This window comes from Lacerta agilis, chromosome 11 (genome assembly GCF_009819535.1).
Source record: "Lacerta agilis isolate rLacAgi1 chromosome 11, rLacAgi1.pri, whole genome shotgun sequence".
Classification (NCBI taxonomy): Eukaryota; Metazoa; Chordata; class Lepidosauria; order Squamata; family Lacertidae; genus Lacerta; species Lacerta agilis.
This window is the reverse complement of record NC_046322.1, coordinates 3100999-3122413: the sequence shown is the minus strand read 5'-3', so window position 1 is coordinate 3122413 and position 21415 is coordinate 3100999. Positions and strand designations below refer to the sequence as shown.

Here is a 21415-nt window from a genome sequence, read left to right as displayed (position 1 = left end):
TAGTGAGGGAGTGGGGAGGGGTATTGCTCAGAAGGGTGGTGGGAATGGGTGATCAGCTGATAGGTGTGGAAAACCTGTTGACGACTCTTAACGGCTGTAACTATATTTAAGGATCTGGTGACTTCTGTTTCAGTGTATCTGAAGAAGTGTGCATGCACACGAAAGCTCATACCAGGAACAAACTCAGTTGGTCTCTAAGGTGCTACTAGAAAGAATTTTAGATTTTGTTTTGACTATGGCAGACCAACACGGCTACCCACCTGTAACTGGATATGGAGGCAGTGAGAGATTTTACTTTCTTGGGCTCCATGATCACTGCAGATGGTGACAGCAGTCACGAAATTAGAAGACGCCTGCTTCTTGGGAGAAAAGCGATGACAAACCTAGACAGCATCTTAAAAAGCAGAGACATCACCTTGCCGACAAAGGTCCCTATAGTTAAAGCTATGGTTTTCCCAGTAGTGATGTATGGAAGTGAGAGCTGGACATTAAAGAAGGCTGTTCTCCAATCAGAGCACTCTAAGGCCAGTGTTTCCCATTTGCCGGTGTTTTTACTACATTTTTAAAGATTTGCCTTGAGGGAGTCTTTAAACCTCTTGTTGACCACCAGCATTATGCTTTCCATGTTAAGTTCAGAATAGAGTAGTTGCTTTGAAAGACAATGTTTTATTTCCAAATATTTCAAGGTTAAGGTAAAAGGACCCCTGACAGTTAAGTCCAGTCACAAACGACTCTGGGGTTGCGGCGCTCATCTCGCCTTATTGGCCTAGGGAGCTGGCATACAGCTTCCAGGTCATGTGGCCAGCATGACTAAGCAGCTTCTGGCAAATGAGAGCAGCACACAGAAATGCCGTTTACTTTCCCGCTGGAGCAGTACCTATTTATCTACTTGCACATTGACGTGCTTTCGAACTGCTAGGTTGGCTGGAGCAGGGACCGAACGGGAGCTCACCCTGTCCCAGGGATTTGAACCGCCGACTTTCTGATCGACAAGCCCTAGGCTCTGTGGTTTCACCCACAGTGCCACCCGCGTCCCCTTTAGTTTCCTGTTAATTATATTGCTCTGAACGTGCACTTTATATCTGACTTTCTTTGGAAATATTTTGTTCTGCATTGTTTTATTTGAAGTTTTAATGCGTTGTAAACCGCTTTGAAATTTTTCTCCCTTTACAAATATAAAGCGGCATATCTTGCATTTGTTTAAAAAACAATAAAAGTTTGTATTTAAAAAAGCAGTATAGATGATGATAATAATAATAATAATAATAATAATAATAATAATAATAATAATAATAATAATAATAATAATAATTTCCTCCCTCCCCGTTTATGGCAACAAGCGGCCGCAGCCAGCAAACCGGAAGCGCCTCTCCAACACCTCGGCTCTCGCTCTTCCGCGTCGCGTCATCGGCGTCGTGACGCCACGCGTCGCCGCCGGCCGGAGAGGAGGGGGCGTGTGCGTGCGAGCTTGCGCGCATGCGCGTTGGGCGGGGAGACAAGATGGCGTCGCGCTGTTGCCGAGGCGGGTACGGAGAGGGGAGGCGGCTCGTCGTCGTCGTCGTCGCGGCCGCCGGGGACTTGTAGCTGGCAGAGCCGCGGGCGAGCGTGACGAGTACGAGTAGCAGCCGCAGCAGCCGTTATCCGGGGTGAGTAGGCCGGAGGCCGGGGCGGGGAGAGCGAAAGCGGCGGCGGCGGAGGTCGCCCCTCAGGTAGGGGGCGAGTGTCGGTGGGGCGACGCGCCTCTCTCCTCGCCGCTGAGGGGGGTGTGCGCGCGCGATTCCTTCTGCGCAGGCGCGCTCTGGCGGGCGGGGTTGGGGAGGCGAAAGATCCCCTCTCCCGGGTCCACTTAAGCAGGAAGGGATGAGCCCGGAATGCCTTCGCCGCGACCCTCGGGCGAACCTTTATCCCTGACAGGGGCTCGTGAGGGTGAGCTGGGTGGTCGCGAGAGCCCTCCTGGCTTGGAAGGTGCCGAGTTCGAGTTCTGGCCGACATCAAGATCGCTGCCCCCTCCCTCCCCGCCCCTGGGGTCTGAACGCCTGTGGCCCCAACTCCACCCTCGCGGCCCGGTTTGTCATCCTCAGGTGGCCCTCACTGAGCTTCATCTGTAGGTCTCAGGGCGGTTCACAGCATAGAAATACAAGATGAGAACACAAAAGGCATAATATATAAAAAACATAGCAAACCAACAACCCCCCCATACAATAGGAATAGGAAAGAGGCCAGCTAAGGAGTGTGTGGGGAGGGTGGGGTGAAAATTCGATCACTGAGGGGATCAGTTTTTCAAGGCCAAAGCAAAGTGGAGAGTTGTATGCATTTTTGTTCCGTTCTGTTCCATCCAGGCTGGCATTCCTTCTTGAATAGCAATAGGTGACTCATGTTCCTTTGGCTGACGGATGGGAATTGTAGGATTCAATCTACTTCACAGGGCTGTTGTAAGGAATGAAATGCTCCTGATTAGTCAGAGGCCTTCATGTTGCACGATTCTGCTGTGATCTTTAGAGCAGTCCTTAATGTAAGTGGGACCTACCAGCTCTTGGTTGTGTGAGTTGGAACAACTTGAGTGAGAGTTGCTTCCCTAAGGTGCCCTTGTGTGTTTGTGGCAGAGGGAGGGATAGAAGCAAACTGGTGATTTCCTGATTTGTAGCTCAGGCTCATCTTGGTGACTAGCATATTCCAGTTCTGGAAAAGATAGTGTATTTTGAGTGTTTTTGAACAGTGTAAGCTCTGTTTGAATGTGAGTCTGTTGGCTGTTGCAATGCAAATAGCAACAGAAGTTCCCTGTTCTGAAATCTCACCCTTGTTGGTTCTTGATAAGTAGTTTAAAGGAAACAACTCATTGGCCTCTGACTTGCATTTTGATAATGAGGGTGTACTTTGTAAGGATATTGGAGAGATTACCATACCGTTCTCAGAGCAGACTGTAGAGCAGGTGACTAAGGCTGCCTAACAGAGGAGGTGTTTATTTTATGGAGATATATTTGTCATATATATCCTGCCTTCTTCAAAATAGCTTAGAGCCGTAGACCAGTGTTTTAGCCCAGCTACATTTCCTTGAAGTAGAGAGTTCAAGTCTTGCTCCTTCCCTTTGTTGAGCTTAATTGCTGAATTGACTTGACTGTGTGGAACACAACACTGTCACTGTTTAATGTAGAGTACCAGTATTTCAAAATGTACATTTCTCTTGAAGTGAGGAACTGCATCATTTGACAGGCAATTTTTTTTGACTGGTTTGTTCAAAGCAAATATGTGTATTTATTTAGCAGTATATGCTCCTGGCTGTTTGAAAGGGTGGAGGGATAATCACTATCTAACTTGGTTGGCGTTGGACTTACAGAGCTTGTGTGTCTTGAGGGGGAAAAAATCACGTTTTTGACCGGTAAGATCCCAAAGTATATAAGCATTCTGTCATTTTAATGTGGAATCCTCTTCTCAAACATCCCAGGTGGAGTAGCTTCCTGTGTGAAAAATCTCTTGGGTCACTTTATTTATTGGAAACCTTGCTCCTGTTTCTGAAAATATTTATGAAAGGTTTGAAGAATGGGAGACTTCATTTTGTATGTGATATCCCCCAACTTTCATCCTTCAGTGATCCCCCTATATCTTGAGTAGAGCCTAGCATCACAATTTTATTACGTGCTTGGGAATAAGCACAGTTTTAACATGAGGTCTCCATGTAAAACATGCATGGGATTGTGCTGTAACTAATACAGTGGTACCTTGGGTTACGTACTTAATTGGTCCGGGGTGCCGTTCGTAACCCGAAAAGTATGTTACCCAAAAATCGTGCTTTGCTCAGAATGCACAGAACGTATGTGCGCCAAAAACACTTCCAGGTTACCAGAGTACGTAACCCGAAAATACATAACCTGAAGCGGTTGTAACCCGAGGTACGACTGTACTACTATTTCCCACTCGCTTCAGAATTGGGAACATAGGTCACCACCTTTCTCAGTACACTGTTGCAGGCTTTCATCCTGAAATCCTTCCGTCTTGTCTTTGGAATAGAATAATGCTTTCACTGTTCTCTGTAGGTAGTTTTGTCAGTTGTGTTTGCTAGGTATTCTGACTGGGAAGGGCTGCACAGAAAGGCCTTTTTCTGGCCTGGGGTGGATTCCAGTCAACTCAAAATACACATGTACTGTACTGTGAGAGACATGGATCCCAGCAGAAGTAAATAACTGTTTTCTAATCAATGTCCATTATCAGTGGAACAGTGTAGTGGTTAAAGTGTTGGGCTAGAACTGGGGAAACCCAGTTTCAAATCCTTGTTCTGGCCCTGAGCTCATTGAGAGAACCTGGGCAAGTCATACGCTCTCAGCCATACCTACCTCGCATAGGTGTTGTGAGCATAACCTTTGGGGGGCATGTGTGCTATCGTGAGCTCCCTCAAAGAAGAACAAGATTTAAAATTAAAAGACAAAAGAGAATTCAGGTGAGGAATGCTGTGCTCTGATTGGCTATAATAGGCTCTGTTCTTTTATTTTAACTTTTGAGTTTGCCTGAGGTGGGGAACTCTGTAGGTGATGACACCATTAATTAGTGTGCAGCTACAACTTCCTCTTACTGAGTCACAGTTACTTCATTTGGCGTGTTGTCTTCTCATGGGTTCCTTGCCAGTCCTTCAGACATAACCTTTTAAAAAATTAGCAGAGGTGATGATGAATGGGACTTTGTTTGGCACAATTAACATATAATATTAACAGGCTATATATGTACAGTATATTTAATTGATTGATTATTGCTGTTACATTCCATCTCTTACCAGAGGACCTCATGCTCACTTACATGGTACTTGCTCTCTCCATTTTATCCTCCCAACAACTCTGAGGTAGATTAGGCAAAAAGTGAGTTGCTTAAGGTCTCACAGAGAGCTGCAAGGCTGAATAGTGATTTGAACCTTGTGCTCTGAATCCTAGTCCAACACTGTAAACGCTGGAATACACTAGATTTCCAAACGATGGTTATTTGGAGGATAGTAAAGTCAGTGTTAGAAACTGGGATAGAAAAGCCAAGAGTCAAATGGCTTCTGGGAAATGGGTTGTGGGTGCCAAAACAGGATATCTAGTCCCCACTTTGGGGGTCTGCAACACTTTTTATTCATTATTTTGATAAGCATGAGTTAATATGCAATTCACTTTGGCATTGACACAAAAGTGTCATTGGTAACATTGGTAACATACTTCAGTTTTCAAAATACTCTACTCTTTATTGTTAAATTCCTTAGCATATTGTCTATCCTTAAAATATACTTTGAGGCTTCAAATCTCATACATTTCAGTAATCCTTGAGTGTCAGGCAGGTTCCAAAAATGGCACCCAGACGTTTTTAAGTGCTCACAAATGGAGAATCTTTTGGCGCAAAATGCGCCTGGCTCCCTGCTAATTTCAAGCCCTGAGTAAAGTTGGAGAAATGAATCTTCTCTTAAAACTAAGGTAGCACTTAGACCTGATGATAATGTGTGCAGCAATAACTTTTCACTTTACATTTATACAAGTTAGCCATGCAGATAAAGGGACGAAACACACTTGGTGATTCCAGCTAAGTCACACCTAGAGTAGACAAGTGCGTTGATTTCACTGGGTCTGTTCTGAGTATGACCCAATTTTATGCAAACATAAGATTCTTGCAAACTAAACAATGTACACTGCTTGCAATGCTGTTGCAATTTGATCTTCTGTAGAAAGTTTGGGGAATGCCGAGTATTTTGGCTTTCATTCTAAGGCTGGCATAATAAATAGCAAGCAAAAAATAATCTAAATCACGAGTGTTCTTTAACTTCAGATGTTAACATGTGTGCTGTCTTGTGACAGCTTTTGAAAGAAAATGCTGTCAGTGTTCTTCTGTGGGATGATACTTACTTTTAAAGATGTTGAGGAGCTTCAGGAATTAAAAGGACTCTGAACATTTTCAATCCTAACATTTTCAATCCTAACACTGAAGAAGGTATCTGAAGAATTGTGCATGCACACGAAAGCTCATACCAAGAACAAACCTAGTTGGTCTCTAAGGTGCTACTGGAAGGAATTTTTTTTATTTTTTTATTTTGTTTTGACTATGGCAGACCAACACGGCTACCTACCTGTAACTGAATCTTAACATTGTTTACCTGAAAGTAAGGTCTATTGGTGTTCAGGTGTAAATCTCCGTGATACCCTGGCAGCTAGGGCCTTTCCAGTTCTCCATGTGGGCAGTATTAAGTTGCATAGACATAGAGCAGGACATTAGAAACAGAGATGTAAAAATGTGTTCTTGTTGATGTTAAATCCTTGACCCGGTACAGAAAAAAAAAAAAAATCTAGCAGAGTGGGACTGGCTGATTGGTTAATGCTGGGTTATGTGAGTGGGTGCTCCCTGCTGCATTGAAATAGGCAGAGGTGCAACCTCTCCTGAAAAAACAAGCTATGGACCCCCTGGGTTGAAAGGTGGTGGAGCAGTTGCAGGCATTCTTGGAAGACACATATTATCTAGATCCTGCAGGGTTCAAAATGAGCAGGGAGCCAGGTGCATTTTGCCCCTAAAGATTATTATCCACTTGCGAGCACTTCAAAATGTCTGGGTGCCTTTTTTTGCACCTCAAGGATTACTGAAATGTACGTGATTTGAAGCCTCAAAGTATGTGTTAAGGATAGACAATATGTTAAGGAGTTTAACAATAAAGAGTACAGTGTTTTGAAAATTGAAGTATGTTACCAATACAGTGGTGCCTCGCTAGACGAAAATAATTCGTTCTGCGAGTATTTTCGTCTAGCGATTTTTTCGTCTAGCGAAGCACCAATGCAAATCGCGGTTTTCGCTAGACGGAAAAAAAATTTTCCCGTCTTGCGAGGCAGCCCCATAGACAAATTCGTCTTGCGGGGCAGCCTTTGCCTAACGAGGCATTCGTCTAGTGGGGCAAATTAAACATGTATTAACATTTTCTGCTAAAAATGTGATATTAACAATGAGTCACTTATGTGAATTAATTCATGCAATAATAATAAAAAAGTTGCTGACACCCCACCCCCACCCCCAGTGACAACTCAAAATTTTGTTTTGGCACCCACAACCCAGATCCCAGAAGCTATTGGGCTCCTAGCTTTTCTATCCCAGTTTCTACCCTGTTTCTCCTAAAATAAGACATGGCCATAAAATAAGCCATAGCAGGATTTCTATGCATTTGCGAAATATAAGCCGTTCCCCAAAAATAAGCCATACCCTGAAAATAAGCCATAGTGACGTGGTACCTCCCATTAAAACAGCCTGGAGAGGCGTGGCTATGCAGCGTACCGATGCAACACGGTTAAAATAAGACATCCCCTGAAAATAAGCCATACTGTGTTTTTTTGAGCGAAAAAAAATATAAGACGGTGTCTTATTTTAGGAGAAACACGGTAACACTGTTCAAAATAAGCCAGGTGTCCGGTGCATTTTGCACCTGACTATTGACCACTTGGATTTGATATCCCACTTTTCACTACCCAAAGGAGTCTCAAAGCGGCTAACATTCTCCTTTCCCTTCCTCCCCCACAACAAACACTCTGTGAGGTGAGTGGGGCTGAGAGACTTCAAAGAAGTGTGACTAGCCCAAGGTCACCCAGCAGCTGCATGTGGAGGAGTGGAGACACGAACCCGGTTCCCCAGATTACGAGTCTACCACTCTTAACCACTACACCACTGGGTGATGATGCCTGGATGCCAGGATGGTGCCTGACATCTCCACCATCTGGAGGTACATGCCTGGGGATCATTGCATCTTGACTGTTTTCACACACTAATAACACATCCTGTAGAATTCTATCAGTTATATTTTATATCACAATTAAGAAGTAGGAATAGACCAATATTTTTGTGGACTGTCCCTGGATCAAGTACAGTAACTTCTTTTTTAAGATCTCAAATCTCTTAACCTAGCTCAAGGTTGTCATCTCAACTAGCCAGATGTTTAACTTATAATTGATCACAGTCAGTACTAGTGATGTTAAATTCTCGATAATAATCTTTTGTAGAATATTAATGAGAATATTAGAGATTTTCATTTAAAATAGGAGAATACTCATTTTAATGCATTGAAAATGATATAATTAGTTAATATACATGCAGTTACAGGTGGGTAGCTGTGTTGGTCTGCCATAGTCGAAGCAAAATAGGAAATTCTTTCCAGTAGCACCTTAGAGACCAACTGAGTTTGTTCTTGGTATGAGCTTTCGTGTGCATGCACACTTCCTCAGATATACATGTTTATTCATGGGTAAACTTGTTCAGATGGCAACCAAAAACTGTACAGATACTTTTATTCAATGCGGTGAAGGTTTGATACAAGTAAATTCAGTAATAGACTATCTTGTGCTTCTAATAGCTCTAACACTTAATAACTGTTTGGTGACTACAACACAGCTTGATAAACAAAACTATATTCATGCATATAAAAAAGGAGCCATTAACATTAAATACCGGTATATTATCATATGATCATATATTTCAGTACTGTATGTTAGTCTCTGGTAAGTGGCACCTTCTACCATTGAATGGCACTGCCAAAACTGGCACTAAATAAAAATATAGAAACGTCAACTGTTTAAATCAAGGCCACCTCACATGCTGTTACACATAATTGTGTAGGCCTAGGTACTTTAAGTGTATAAAGCATTAAAACTAATTTCTGTTAACAAAAAATCACACTGTATGGCCATGGGTATAGAATTGCTAAGAATAAAATCATACCAAAATAGAAAAAGGCTATTGCATATAGTTGAAATATATACAAATTCAAATGTTCATCAAATTAAATGAATAGCATTTTTTAAACTAAAGAAAAAAATGTTTTCTGTAGCTCACATTTCAGAACTGCAAATGGTGAATGACACAATGCCCAGTAATGTAACTGGTTAAAAAAAATATTAATTACTTACACTGGCAATATCACAGCTTGACTTATTATTTACTAGATTTTTAAAATGTGGTTTGTAAAACTGGTTCTTACATTAGAATTTACAGTTTGTGGAGAATATTCTCTGGAGAATTTTCTGGCAGAGAATAGTCTCACCTCACAACACTAGTCAGTCCATCAATATGTCAACTAGACATTCCATTTTGGCGACTGTAACCAAGGAGCCATTTGGTGCCTAGCTTATATACAGTATTTGAGTTTTCAACACTGTTTGTGGGATCAGTTTCAGTTTATGCTGCCAGCTGAGCTTGATTCTCTCTTACATGGTTTATTGTTTTGTGCCATTTAGGTCATGACCCTTTGGGTGTAGCCCGTGTGTGTGTGTGTGTGTGTGTGTGTTTTCTCAAGGTAATAATCTTGCACATACTTTGAGAATGAGTTACTGAATCCAATGACAGACAGCAGTCACTTATTATGGTAGAAGACTGTTCTGCCCTGTAGCTGTGCTGTGTTAAAAATTGGACTTGCTTCTGCTGCCAGAAAGTCAGCCTGGATGAAGGCTGCATGGTTCTCTGACCCTTGTCCCCGTCATTGGAAGTGGGGGGGGGGGAGAGAAAGGCACAAATATTCTTTGTGTACAGAGAGAAGGCAGTGGATTGATAGGTGAACATCCTGTCTGTTCAACACCATCCTATGAGTAATTTGTATGAATGGGCAAAACTACCTTTTAATGATCTGGAAAATCTTTGGATGAATGAGAAGATGGATATTATTGCAGACTATCTTGGAGTCTTAAGTGTGAAGTACCTTTGTTACAAGGGGAACACAAGAAGACCGCAGCAGGGTTCGTTGTGCCTTATTGCAAATCTAAATTCCAGCTGCCTTTTAAAAAAAAAACTTTGGAAAAAAAACTTCTTCATGTGAGGTCACATCCTAAGCTTTCTGTTCCAGATTTATGTTGATTTTGATTGATAGCAGCATTCAACTCCTTTCTTGGGTATGCTTCCAGTCACTAGTAGACAACATTGGCACTGCAGCAGTATAATTGATAGTTGGAAAACTTTTTGTGTAGCCACAAGATTGAATTAATTTAGTCTCATGCTAGGTTCTTGAAGAAATTTGAATGAAGTTATTTGGGAGGATGTTGAATAGATTGTTATTCTGCTTTAAGCAGTTGCGATTGTTGTTGTTCAGTAGTGTCTGACTCTTTGTGACCCCATGGACCAGAGCACGCCAGGCACTTCTGCCTTCCACTGCCTCCCGCAGTTTGGTCAGACTCATGTTGGTAGCTTCAAGAACACTGTCCAACCATCTCGTCCTCTGTCACCCCTTCTCCTTGTGCCCTCAATCTTTCCCAACACCAGGATCTTTTCCAGGGAGTCTTCTCTTCTCATGAGGTGGCCAAAGTACTGGAGCCTCAACTTCAGGATCTGCCTTTCCAGTGAGCACTCAGGGCTGATTTCTTTAAGGATGGATAAGTTTGATCTTTTTGCAGTCCATGGGACTCTCAAGAGTCTCCTCCAGCACCATAATTCAAAAGCATCAATTCTTCGGCGATCAGTCTTCTTTATGGTCCAGCTCTCACTTCCATACATTACTACTGGGAAGACCAGTTACGATAGTGAGGTGAAATTTGCTGTGGGGTGGGGGCAGAAAGAATTCAGCTGTTCTACAAGAAAAACAAGCTTGGACAGTATATTGGAGCTGGTTTTCCTTATGCTTACCAAGAATGGCCTTGCATATTCAAATGTTTGAGAAAGTACAGCCCCATTAATTCTCCAAGTCACACAATCAGGGTTTCTTTCTTTACAGAATAGACAGAAGCTAAGGTCTCTTATTGAAACTACTGTTAGCAGTCATTTCTAGGTCATCTTTGTATCATGCAACATAACACAAACATGGAATAACTCTTGGAGATACGTAGTGCCCCAAAATTAGCTAGCTATTTTATCTGCTCATGAAATTTATAAACCACTTGTGTACAGCAAAAAGTATTCAATGCAAACGCTCTCTGTTATGCACTTACACATGTGAGTGCAAGTGCACACACAAGTAAGAACAATTAAGGAACAGTGAATTCATACAATAAAGCCCACAGGAATATTTTACTGAATTGTACTATTTTGCATTTATTCAGTGTACTTGGTACTGTTTACCATCCTGTTCAGGAGCTGATTTTGGTTCAATATCATGTTGGGGGGGGGGGCGACTGAGAATTAATGAGATAAGAGTTGCAAATCACATTGAAATGTTCTGTGGAAACCATGAATAGCCACAAACAACATGCTGGTGCTGGTGTACTGTATTGGCCATTCCAGTAAACTGCATATCATATTTGTCCAACAAAAGGACTTTTTATTTAACAGATTTATAAATAGCTTCACGGCCAAAGCTATTGAAACAGTGTACAATAAGATAAACTGCAAGTAATATACATTTTTAAAACAATTTTTAAAACAATAAAAACCATTGCTACAATTATAGAATTAATATTTCATTAAATGACTGGGTCACAGTTCTGGGAAGGGCTTCTTAAACCAAAATGTCTTCAGTAGCTGCCTAAACATCAAGATGCTAGGTGCTGGTCTGATTTTGGCTGGTAACTTGATTCCAGAGGCCTGGAGCTGCAACAATAAAACCCCAGCTTATAGTGCAAACCAAGTGCACCTCTGAGGCATGTGGTATTCTCAGCAGTGCCCCATCTGACAATATAGGGGCCAAAGTCATTTAGGTAACCTGATGCCAAGTTGTTTGCCTTGTACCCTTCATTTATTTAGGAGTAGAAATCCACTTAGCCAAGTGTTGTGCTTGGTTACCCAGTCTTAAGGGAAATACTGTTATTATATCACTACTGAGAACTTTGGGGGCTTATCTACTATGTAAGAGGCAGCTGTGCTGCAGTTTTTTCTTATTCTGGTCACCAATTTCCTGTGGAACAAACTTAAGAGTGGCTGGAACAGCACAGCCTTTGGTTCTCTAAGAACTCCAGTTGTCTGCACGTGGCCGTGAAGCATGGGATTTATTTTATGAAGTGAGCAGCCTATGGCACACTGGGCAGTTCAGTCAGATTGGAAACATTCAGTGGACAGGGATGGGAAGGAGGTGGCATGCAAGAACAGGGAAAGTATTAGCGGTGGCGCTGTGGGTTAAACCACAGAGCCTAGGGCTTGCCGATCAGAAGGTCGGCGGTTCGAATCCCCGCGACGGGGTGAGCTCCCGTTGCTCAGTCCCAGCTCCTGCCCACCTAGCAGTTCGAAAGCACGTCAAAGTGCAAGTAGATAAATAGGTCCCGCTCCGGCAGGAAGGTAAATGCCGTTTCTGTGCGCTACTCTGGTTCGCCAGAAGCGGTTTAGTCATGCTGGCCACATGACCTGGAAGCTGTACGCCGGCTCCCTCGGCCAGTAACGCGAGATGAGCGCCGCAACCCCAGAGTTGGACACAACTGAAACTAATGGTCAGGGGTCCCTTTACCTTTTTAATTGGCATCATTTTGGCCGGCAAAATCACCTTCCGCATGATGCCCACATCTTTTGTTGGGCCCTTTTGGAAAAAAGCTTACACAGATTACTTTCTATAGCAATAATAAAAGAGCCCTATGTGTTGAGACCCAATGTTTATCTGGTCCTGCGTTATTATTTTTTATTTTTTTACAACATCAGTTACCCAGCTATCATGCCTCTAGGAAGCTTACAAGTCAGGCATGAAAGCCACAGATCTCCCATAGCATTTGTGTCTCCTTCTGATATCTCCCTCTAGGTGGGTTACTGTTGCTTATTGGTGGATGAAATGTGCCTAGGCCCAACTATCGATAGTGTGATATCCAGGATCCTAGCCCTACTCAGCTCCATTTTGTAAATTGTTTGCACCTGATTTGTGTTTCCATTAAAATACTAAGGGAAAGAGGTCTGGTTAATTTAAGGGAACCGAGCATTAGCTTGTGATGATGTGTTTTGTCTGCTTAATTTTTTCTGATTTGCAAAAGCTGCTATAGCATGAAAGATAAAGGCTGGCGTATTATATACACCTCATTGAGGCTGAAGGTGAAAGATGGTAATTAGTATGGAATTGCATAGTTGCATGAAGACAATAAAAATGTATGACTTAATGTTCCCTGAACGAAATCCAATTACAGGTTAAACGTATAACAGAGAAACTGAAAATTAAATGCTCAATTTAATGTGTGAGAGAAATAGGCAAACCTATTTGGGCCTGCATGTGAGCAGGGAGAGATATACAGGTGGTAAAGGTAAAGGGACCCCTGACCATTAGGTCCAGTCATGTCCGACTCTGGGGTTGCAGCGCTCATCTCGCGTTACTGGCCATGGGAGCCGGCATACAGCTTCTGGGTCATGTGGGCAGCATGACAAAGCCGCTTCTGGCGAACCAGAGCAGCGCACGGAAACACCATTTACCTTCCCGCCGGAGTGGTACCTATTTATCTACTTGCACTTTGACGTGCTTTCGAATTGCTAGGTTGGCAGGAGCCAGGACTGAGCAACGGGAGCTCACCCCGTCACGGGGATTCGAACCACCGACCTTCTGATCAGCAAGCCCTAGGCTCTGTGGTTTAACCCACAGCACCACCCGTGTGGTACTTAAGGGCAAAATGAGGACTTCAACAACTGCAGGATTCCTCTCCCTGAATTTGCATCCAGCATACAAAGCAGGGTGGGGGTAAGAGAAGTTGCAGACAGATTACAGGTTAAAATCCACTCTCTTATCTGCCTCATTTCTCCGGAAGATCTCTTTCAGCCATTTAGTTTCACGTTGACCAGGAAACCAAGTATTGGCGCTATTCTAGAAGAATGCAACTGGGAGAAGAGTTACAGAGGGATAGTGGCAAGTGAGAAAAGGCTTAGAAGAGTGCTTCTCTCCAAGGACCCCAGGCCTTCTCCTTATTAGGTTTAAATATGCTCTTTTTTCATACAACTTTTGATTTATCTTTGTTGTCCCAAGTCTTCAGTAGAAGTACCACCAGGTTAGCCACCACAGATCTATGTATTAAAAATTCTATGGTTCATTTTCATTAGGTTTATCTTTATGAGATAAAGCCAATTTACTCCCTTTTACAGAACTGGGCTTTCCCATGGTCATGCAATGAGCTCATGGCAGAGGAAGGGCTTTTAAATCAGGGCTTGACCTGCTCTTAAGTCCTAACAAATCTACTTCAGGCATGCTGAAGTCACATTGTAGTCTAAAACATCTAGAGAGCTGCAGCTTGAGGAAGGCTGCTGTTCTTTCTAGACCACGCTGGCTGCCAAAAATACTGATTTGAATCAGGGTCCTAAGAGTAATGGTGAGGGATTTTGCATCCTTAGGAAATGCTTCACAAATGTTGTTGGTCTCCAACAGCATTATGTTCCATGTGACAGAGAGAGAGAAATTTGCAAGCACTCCATTTATATATACATGGATAGTCGCACCACTTGTCACAACAGAGATTTCTCCCCCTCTACCTTAAGGTCTGTGGTCAATGAAGTACAGCTGTTGTGACAATAGTGTGGAATAACAGGTACAGTCAATGAAAGATCAGATCAGAAGAATCTTTATTTGCAGTGTGGTGTAGTGGTTAAGAGCGGTAGACTCGTAATCTGGTGAACGGGATTCGCGTCTCCGCTCCTCCACATAGAGCTGCTGGGTGACCTTGGGCTAGTCACACTTCTCTGAAGTCTCTCAGCCCCACTCACCTCACAGAGTGTTTGTTGTGGGGGAGGAAGGGAAAGGAGAATGTTCGCCGCTTTGAGACTCCTTCGGGTAGTGATAAAGCGGGGTATCAAATCCAAACTCCTCCTCCTCTTCTTCTACTAGCCATAGCAGCAAAATTTTAAAAAAAATGTACTGAAGATAGTACAGAATATGTATACAAAATATATTTTAGAGGTTTACATCAATAATCAAATGATAGATCTTACTCTAATTGCCCCTGCTATATATATATATATATATATATATATATATATATATATATATATATATTGCAGTTTTTGCTCTCACTTGAAAGACAATCAATGATAGGTATTCTATAGTCCAAGTCCATGCTAAATTGGATCCGGTTTATAAGCAGTGCAATTTAGGAAAAATGGGGAAACTTGCTCCCCACCCTGTCCTGATTCATTCAGAACTGCCTAATTTCAGAGGAGTCTCCTGTTGAATCACTGTATAAGAATAGGTGTGGACATAACTCTGTTTCAGACTTGAATGTGTTGAGTCCTTTATACCAGAGAGAGTACTGTGTGTAGATGTGTTTGGGGTGTATTGGGTTTTTTAATCTTCATGTCCACTGTGGATTTATTTTAATTTATATTTATTAAAATTATATACCATCCTTCATCCAAAGATCAGAGGACAGCTTACAGCATAAAAATTTATTTGCTTAAAAGTGAATGTCTTTTGAGTTTACATTTTTGTCACTCGGGATATGGCAGGATAAAAACTAAAGAGTATATTCTTCTTTGCAGTAATACACAGAAAACAAAATGCCCAAAGGAATGCTGTGTCATTGTTCTGACACAGATTTCAATACAGTGGTCATTTCACATGACTTCACATTTTTCTTTCAGCTGAAGCCAAGTGGTTGTGCTTTGTTCATATCCCCAAAACTTTCGTTTTTTTGAGGGAGAGACTCCTTTTTCATAATCCCTGTTCAGTTCTAGCCTGTGTCATGCCCCAGTAATGTCAGGGACTTAACTCATCCTTTGATTTAGTTATGCCTCAAGTAATTTGGGGGAGGAGGGTGTTGCTGTTTCTATGTCAAAAATACTCTTCAGAATACAGTACCTTGGATTGCCTTTATGAGAAAGTGCCGCCGCCTCAGGTTTTCTGTTGCTGGTAAAGAATAGGAGCAGTTTCGTTGCAGCAGGATCTCCTCCAGGTAAGGCCAGGCCTTGAGTTACACAGATGTGTATGTGTGGAAACACTTTTGGAATACCCAGCACCTCTGTAAGATCAGATCAGTAGCACCCAGACTTGCAGATTTTGATCATACTGAAAGTGAAGCCTTCAGGCTTGACGTTTCCTCTTGTCTGCCTGGTGTAAGCTGTGTTGTGGAACTAGTACGTTTGTATACCCTTGGATGTTAGATTGTTGAAGGGGCAACAGACAGAACCTTGCTTTGCTGATAATTGATACTGACATTTGACAGTTTGTGGCGTAGAGGTTGTGCAGGGGAAAGGGCTGTTGGGTACAGATGGGGGGGGAGGTCTTGATAAACTGACACTTCATGGTTTCTTGCAGTCATTTCTGCTGGAGAAGCTGTGGATTTCCTGATTGTACACTAAAAGTTGTGCTAACATGCATGCACAAATAGCATAATTGGGTTCACAATATTTTTGGTGCAGAGTTTGGAGAGGACTGTAGTAAGGAATGGAGTAATAGCAATCTGAGCAGTCACAGTGACAAGTTGTTTCACAAACCTTCCATTGGCAAAGGAGGCACATTCTCCCCTCCCTGCCCACATAAGGCCCTCTCCTCAATTTTGTTTCTGATTCTCATAACCCATTTTTTAAAAAAACAAAAACTATGATAAGTAGGATCTAATTTTTGTGCCAGATCTCAGGTGTGTAGAGCACAGGGAACTCTGTTGATAAAGAAGGTTGTGTTACCTGTCACATTAAAAAAGCTGAACTAATATTTACAGGACGACTTCACTGGATGGAGAGTATGTGTTGGAGGTGTGATGATGCAAGGTCACTAATGCTGTTTCAAAATGTCTTTCAGATTCTAAATGGCTGCTCCGAAGTCAAGGTCCGACTTTCATGGTAAGTGAAATGTGTGTCCTTTGTTTCAGGTGTGGCAAGGGGAGGCTGTCTTTCTAGAGATAGGTTAGGGTGTTCCTAAGCATTTGGATAAGAAATATTGTGAAGGTATTCATGGAAGAGCTAGCTTCGTTGTTGTTTTTAAGCATTTACACACAACTTTTCAGGTATAAGGTGTCCCAAAGTGGTGTGCGTAATGTTGAAAATGAAACTGTGCCAACAAATAGATTTAAACAGCATTAAACAGAATAGCAGTATAAAGCTAAGTAAAGCCATTAGTCAGAATGAAGCATCTTGAAAAGTAAAGTTTAACTGGGTACTGTAATGATAACTGATGGTGACAATTCAGCTTCACAGGGGGTGAGTTCCAGAGGTTTGGCACCACAGCAAACAAGGCCCTTTTTTGGGTGGCCCCTACTTATAACAGAGTTGAGATCTGTAACATGAGATGTGGTGAGGATCTCTGGTCCCAATATAGTAGTATTGACTGGAAGGCATTCCCTTTTGACTAGGGACCTGACAATAGTAGGTTCAGTTTGGTCAGGGGTCAACCTAAAAATAAGCCATCTTCAGATAAGCAATTACGCTAGCCTTTAATGGGCAGCCTTAACTCGGAAGAAGAAAATGCAGCAGGTTGGAAGGCAGAGGAGAAAAACATGCTGTGCTCCACTTGGTGGTGGTGGGGTGATGGTTGTGCTTAGACACATAGCCCTTGTTGTGGTTTTCTATCCTGTGGCTCTTGCTGAACAGCACCCCCCCCCCATGTGATTTCAAGTTGACAATACAAAATTTCCACCTAAAGGAAGCTAATTATGACATAAGAGAGCTTTGCAGCAAGCACAGCTCTGGATAGTTCAAGCTGTGTCTCTGCATACAAAAGGAAGAAAAGACTGCAAGCTGAACGGCACAGATATCTTCCTTCTTTTGTCCTGCTTGTACAACGTACCAGGCATTCGCTGAGATAAATATTTTCCCCTTCAGTGAAAACACACACCTTCTGCCTCCCCGACTAATGTCTGTACTTTGCCTAATACCAAGTTTGAGTGATCGAATCCGCTAGCATATTAGAACTGCAAACCCATTCACTCTTCTGTTCTTCTGCCATAATTTGTTTGCTGGTTGATTTTAATCTGTTCGATTACCCGAGACCCTTTTAAATTTCTGAGATTGAACATGGGGTCTTCTTCTGCGAGCAAAGCACATGTTCTACCACTAATCTGTGCAGAAACTGGACTTATTGAGCTGTAGGACTCTTGTGATTGCTATCCTGTATCAGCTCTGCCAAGGGCAAATTCATTGGTGGGGGACGACTGTAACTGGAAACACCCTGAGAAGAAGGAATATGGCCATAACTGTCAACCTTTCCCCCTTTTTTGCGGGAAATTCCCTTATTATAGCATTGGGAAACAGCAGGGAGGGTTGACAGCTATGAATATGGCACATGTGCCTTTTATTTCAGGGACTTCCGCACCAGTTGTGCATTGTCACCTAGATGCATAATACTTGTTCAGGTGGCCTCTTTTGCACATAAAAAAAATCTGTACTAAGGTGATCACCGTGTATAAAAGGGGTGTGATGTAATTGACCAAGAGGAAGTAGAAAGGAGGAACTATTACTGTTCATTTTAGTGAAGTGCCCATAGTGCCAGATAGGTTCTTTGGGAAGTCTTCACACAAATGTCGCTCCTTTGTCCAAGAAGGTATTTCAGTTCTGAAGCGTTGTTGTTTTTCCCAGCAATAAGCATTATTACTTTGCGCCTTTGAGACCTAGCTTTCTCCCCTTTTTTGCATTCTCTTTGTTTTCTGTGCCTCCCTCCTCTGTTTTCCATAACTGACCAAGGCATACACTGCAAGTGCAGAGTATTGAGCAGTGCACACTGGAGATATTGAGTGGCTGCATGGCTATGGGGAAGGTGACTCTTGTGTTGGTTCTCCAGCATGTGAGTTTATGCAGGGTTACACAGGCCATTTAGATAGCAGCCAGTATGGGAGATTCCAAGAAGCTCAGAGCAGTTCCCACCTTGTTTTTCTTATTTCAGACCTGGACTTTGAATTGGGAAGCAGGTGCTCTCAGAGAGTAGACAGGATGGGGGCCAGATGTACCAATGGTCTAGCTTGGTGCAAAGCAGCTTAATACATCCAACATGCATGCACCTTACAAGCTGCATAATAAGGCCTGCTGATCCCCTGAATCTGTTGCTCTCCCCTTTGGTTCTCATTGGTTCTTCTTGTTTGCATAATACTGTACTATGAACTGTCCCTCCCCTGCCTGATAATATTGGACAGTGCGGCAATATGAAAAATAGACTTGGGATGCCAGCAGCTGTTGGAAGCAGGTGTGTGAGCTCAAGGTTCCTGGGAACCCCATTAAGCCCATCTCCCATCTATGGAGGCTGCTTAACTGAAGGCATCTGCTGCTATTATATAGGTGCCTAATACTATAAAACATGAACTTTCAAGCATGAAAATAGAAGGTGATTTCTAACTAAAACTGCTAGTGTGGTTATTTTTATCAGTGTTCAGGGAAATTGGGATGAAGGTTTTTGGAAGGCTTTTGCAGAGCCAGACACTGTGTCACATTTGAATTGAATATAAACCCCAACTTTCATTTGCTTTTCTGTTGATTTCAGACTTTAAAAGCCTTGCTGTTACTGGGGATATGGCCTAGAAAGGCGAAATGGGGTTGTATTGATTGACAAATGCAAGGTCACTGATGTGTTTCATTCCCTCTCATTAGGGACCTTCAGTTACCTCGATGACGTCCCGTTCAAGATAGGAGACAAGTTCAGAGCACCAGCCAAAGTTGGCTTGCCCATCGGCTTCTGTTTGCCTGACTCTCCACAGCTTGTAAGGGAAGCCCAGGTGAGATTTGCTTGTTTTGTACAGGGTTGCAATAGAAAGTCGTCTACAACTTGTGGAGGCTTCCTTCTGCGTAAGCATACTCTGGACTGTGCTTTTAGGTAACAGATTATTCTGCATTAACCTACTATCCACGATTAAAAGTGTTTCACTATGAACAACTAAAGCAGGCCCCTCTTTTGTTAATTGCACTGGAGCGACTGCTTCTGGTTCCCTTAAAATAGATTTGGGTAGTTTGTCAACACCTGCCCTGTGCCTGCTTTGATCCATCTCAAAGCCAAATAAGGAGAAGTAGGTTCTGAAGCAAGCTCAAGTCATCAATGCAACATCCACCTTTGTTAACCAACAGCAGAAAATTCTTATTGAAGATAAGGAAGAAGAACCGCTTCCCTTCCTTGGTTTAAGGGTGTTCTAAAAGTTGCTGGATAAAGGCTTTGTCTTCACAGCTGGTTGACATTGGCCTCACTTAACCTTTGCATACTGTAAGATAATACATTTAAGGGTTTTAATCCTGGTGAATGTTATCCAGTAACGCATGGGGAGTCTGCCTTATTATTTCTGTATAGTTTTTAAAAATATATCCTTGCGTGCTCTCAAGAAGCAAACAGCAATTTCAGGTCATTTGGAACTAACAACTCTGAAAGACCCTCTAGGTTTAAAAAATAAATTGTGGAGTAGTAAAAGGTTTTAAAAAGAGGGAATTATTTCTATTTAATAACTTAATATTTGGTTAATACTTAATAAAAGAGAAGTATACAATATTGAGTATAATTGATGATGATTATAATCAATAAATGATTGCATTTACTGGCAACCAGACTACTGCAAATCTGTGCTGATCCCAGCAGCTCTTATTTTTTCCTTAATGTATTTGACCATAAGGTTCCAGTTACGTAGCACTTCTTTATCACCCTCCTCCTTTTTTCCTAACATTGCTGTAGTTTAATCATTCCCACTTATCCCCATAATCTCATAATTAATTCTATTTTAGTTGGGCCTTGGCTTTTCTTCCAGTATGTGGCGTATAATATTCGGTTTGATTAGATTATTTAATTTCTGTGCCATTTAATATATTAACAAAATTAACAAAATATTACAGAAATACACAGTTGCATGTAAAATGTTACATTAATACAGTTACTAATACATATATAAATCAATATCAGTTCATTTTCCTTCTGACACACTCTTCCTCTCAGCCTCTGGGTTCTCACCCAGGTTTGAAACAAATTCTCAGCTCACCCATAAAAGTCTCACAACAAGAAGAGTTCCTGGAAACAACAGTCACCACCCTTGTATCTGTTTGTTTGTTTGTTTTCCACCCTTCACCCTAAGGCCACAGGGCAGGTTACAGCATTAAAAGCACAACATTTAAAACAGTTTAAAACCATGTACCATCTTTGGATGAACTATATAGCTTTCGTTGTATCAAAAAAGCAAACATTTTACAGGATTCATCTCATAGCTGTCAACTTTTCCCTTTTCTTGCGAGGAATCCTATTCGGAATAAGGGAATTTCCCTTAAAAAAGGGGATAGTTGACAGCTATGCTCATCCTGGATACAGTCTGTTTGCACGGTTGCCTTCGGACAAGAGATACAGAACAATTAAATCAAGAACGAATAGACTAAAAAACAGTTTTTATCGAAGAGTTATAACTACTTTAAATGCTGTAACCAAATGATATGATCTTGGGGAGTCGTGATGGATGGTATGTTTGTGTATGTGTGGCTGTAAATGTATAAATGCGTATATGTGGCTGTAAATGTGGGATGGCATTCAATTTCGTTGTACTATGTACAATGACAATAAAGTATCTATCTATCTAACCATTATTATTAGACTGTCTGTCAGTATGCTTTATATATACAGGTAAAACTCGAAAAATTAGAATAACGTGGAAAATTCCATTTATGTAAGCAGTTGTTTTCATTAGCT

The 21415-nt window shown here is 42.0% G+C and overlaps 1 protein-coding gene across 2 annotated transcripts in view; it reads left to right on the top strand.

Moving 5' to 3' along the window:
* Window positions 1-1490: 1490 nt before the first annotated feature.
* Window positions 1491-21415, top strand: part of UBAP1 (ubiquitin associated protein 1) — a 29860-nt gene continuing 9935 nt past the window's right edge. Inside the window, exons 1-3 of one of the 2 annotated variants that reach the window (XM_033163748.1) lie at window positions 1491-1646; window positions 16583-16623; window positions 19357-19481. In XM_033163748.1, coding sequence (XP_033019639.1) covers window positions 16590-16623; window positions 19357-19481 — 159 coding nt within the window. In that variant the 5' untranslated portion in view covers window positions 1491-1646; window positions 16583-16589. The remainder of the gene's footprint in view (window positions 1647-16582; window positions 16624-19356; window positions 19482-21415) is intronic. The other variant, XM_033163747.1, reaches the window with a different exon arrangement.